Raw genomic sequence first — 3,093 nt, 5'->3', positions numbered from 1 at the left:
GAACTTTACCCCCCAAGCTAGACACAATTGCCCATTACAGGCTGCAGATGGTAAGTCTGATCAACATCTTGAAAGCTACAAGTCTTATGCCAGTAAGTACCCATCCCTTCAGGCAGCTGTGACCCAACCCATTAGTCTTCAAGAGACCTACTCTTCTCAGACCCCAGAGACTCCTCAGCTTCAACAAAACTGTTCTTCTCAAACCACTGAGAACTGTTCTTCTCGATCCACTGAGACATTTCCACAGCACAGTTATTACAACTGTGTATCTAAGGCCCCGGAAACATATTCTGTAAACAGTTCAACCCATTCTGCAAATCTCTCAATTTTTGTAAATACATTCCAAACTCCCACCACCTTTTTTCCCCAAGCATATATTTATTCTTCCCCGGCTACTGTTTTTTGCCCACAAAATCTTAACCTGCCTTCACATCAGCATCAAAATCACTCCACTGAACCAACTGAAAGAGGAGCCAGACAGTCTAATTCATGCCGGTTAGAAACTTCACTTTCAGGATCTGAAAATGAGGGCCCTGGCTTCCACAGTTCAAAAGCTTTCATGATGCGGAAGTACAAAATGATGAAATTGTCCAATTCTGGAACAGAAGTCCAGGAAGCCAACAGTAATTCTGCTTGCAAAGGCCTGCCTAGAAAATTCTTGCTACCATCTGATGCAGCACAGTCGCTACCTCCTAGTGCTCCAGAATCATCTCCAACCCTTGGGGAAGCTAATGTGTCTTTGGCAAGTGCTGATGAGCACGCACCTAATGGATCTGGGCAACACTTTTCTGAACTTCATCGGTTGGTGCGAGCAGCTATCACCAATTCAGTAGCAAGATCTCCATCTAACTTGCTTGAGGACTGGCTAGAGAAAACTAAGGATTCAGAGAAAAGCAAGACTCCAGCAAAGGCCAAATCTGGTTCTAGACCAAATGACCCATCTCCAGAATTACCTTGTCATGACATATGGCAAGAGTTTGACGGGGTTCGTTTATGTCTTTATAAGCTGCTGTCTCAGTTGGAGACTTTTATGTTTACTCGGAGTTGCCCTTTTCCCCATGTAATACGGGCAGGTGCAATTTTTATTCCAATTCACCTGGTAAAAGAAGTTTTGTTTGCAGAACTGGGCTCATCTGTAGATCGTGTTTTGCAGAAGCACAAGGTAGAACTTCGCCCCACTACTTTGTCTGAAGAAAAACTGCTCAGAGAAACTGAACTAAAAGACTGCCCATCTCGCATGCTAAAATTGCTAGCTCTTAAACAGTTGCCTGATGTTTACCCAGATCTGTTGCACCTATATTGTGAACATACCATTCAGAATCATCTTGGTGAGTATACTGTTTTAGGCTGACATTGTTAAATCTGACTTATCAAAGCATTGGTATCTTTAGAAAAGAACCTACTCTTCCATAATGTATAATGGCACAGATATTAAGTTGTGTACAACTAACTTAAAGTCCTTTTCCACCTTGGTAATGAAGAGGTGCAGTGATGATGTATATGTGTGCAAATTTTCATGACTCACATGGCAGGCTTTCTTCATTTTTTATGAAGGTTTTATTAGGCCTGAAGCCTAAAATTGAAAAAAATTAGCCACAGGAAAATCAGTCTGACACCAAGGTGTCAGACTGTAATCTGCTGCCCCCTCCCTGTCACCCATTGTAACATGATCAGTAAACACCAGCTCTGCCTTTACACAGAATACACTGTCTGGATGTAGGGGGAAGATATACACTCACTTCTTGCACAGAGGCAGAAATGTCCATGATATGAAGAGGAAAGCTAACAAATTTGTTTTGTTGCTGTGTTCATATACATCAGCTGCATATTCCTGCTTCATATACACTCGGTGTACATTGCTGGCATGTTTTTAAAAAATACCTCTGGATAGGTGGAAATGGGCCTTCTAAACAGAAAGCACTATTAATATACAATTTTATTAACCAACTTTCTAAACCAGACAGCCAGCATAATTTGGGGATAAAATAATTGGGACACTCAAACTTTTTTCAGAAATGAATCCAGATCAAACAACTATACATAGTTTTTGCCCAAACACTTACAGTAATCATGTTTCCAAATAGCTGGCTTCATCTCTATCAGCTCCGCTTTCCTGAACTTCCTGTCCAGTACAAGATCTCAAGGGACAGAGCAGTCTCCAGCAGCTCTCCATCTACTAGCTTAGAGAAGGAAGGAGGGAAGAAGGACTAATGGGGAGCAGGAAGCAGGGTAGTGTCTTGCCTTTTGTGGAGGCACACGGCTTACTAGCACACACGGGTGGCTTCATAGGATCCTGCAAGGGAAAGGAGACACCCTAAAACAGGAAGTCAGGGCCATTGCTCAGGGGACCAGCTAATTCTGCAGGGAACTAAAACTTTTAAACATCAAGAAGCAGCATCCATTGTAAGTGTTTTAATCAAAATTTGAAAATGCTTAGACACCTTTTGACTTTAATATCACTTTAAAGGAGAACTATGAGGTGAGTGAAAATCACTCAGTCTCATAGTTCGAGCCGAAGTGTGACAATGAAACTGTCGGCTCAATAGATCGGGAGGTGAGCGAACACATACCATCACTCGCTCACTACTCGATCCTGTCTCTGCAAAGAGCCGTGACTGTCACTCACGGCTCCCTGCAGGTTTTCCCTCCCTCCCCTCTCCGATCCTCCAGCGCTGACTGGCGGGACTGATGCGGGAGTGGGCGGGTACAGCTGGCTCTGCCTGTAGATGGGCAGATCCAGCTGTTAATCACGCAGCTCGGTGGATCCAGACAGTAATGTCGGGATCCGTCCCGGCTGCGGCGGTCTCAGTATACCGCGAGCTGTAGCTCGCGGTATTCTGAGCTTTGGAACAAAAAGTCATAAATTCTGTGGCACACCTTACCGGAAATCCCCAAAAAAGTAAATGGGTGCTTGAAATGACAGCGGATAGCGCCTTACACAAAACAGCTTAAAATGTAGATGTCACAAGCACGACAGACGGACAGCACTGCTGCATCTGCGGGTTGCCGTTTCCAGACGGCAATTTTTTTCTGCTCGCGCGCGCCCCCTAGCGGGCACGCACGGGCAGAAAAGACCCGATCAGTGCACACACC

At 44.5% G+C, this 3,093-nt stretch overlaps 1 protein-coding gene across 3 annotated transcripts in view; it reads left to right on the top strand.

Moving 5' to 3' along the window:
• The first annotated feature begins 355 nt into the window (after nt 1–355).
• CUNH15orf39 (chromosome unknown C15orf39 homolog) overlaps nt 356–3,093 on the top strand; it is a 17,026-nt gene continuing 14,288 nt past the window's right edge. For all 3 annotated transcript variants that reach the window (XR_001941582.1, XM_018563541.1, XM_018563542.1), the window contains exon 1: nt 356–1,328. Coding sequence is in view for 2 of the 3 variants with exons in the window: in XM_018563541.1 (XP_018419043.1) it covers nt 560–1,328 (769 nt within the window). In the remaining variant the exon portion in view is untranslated. The remainder of the gene's footprint in view (nt 1,329–3,093) is intronic.

The sequence above is a fragment of the Nanorana parkeri genome, unplaced genomic scaffold (genome assembly GCF_000935625.1).
Source record: "Nanorana parkeri isolate BGI_ZX_2015 unplaced genomic scaffold, ASM93562v1 scaffold672, whole genome shotgun sequence".
Classification (NCBI taxonomy): Eukaryota; Metazoa; Chordata; class Amphibia; order Anura; family Dicroglossidae; genus Nanorana; species Nanorana parkeri.
The sequence above is the reverse complement of the archived record's forward strand: the minus strand, read 5'-3'. Positions and strand labels throughout refer to the sequence as shown.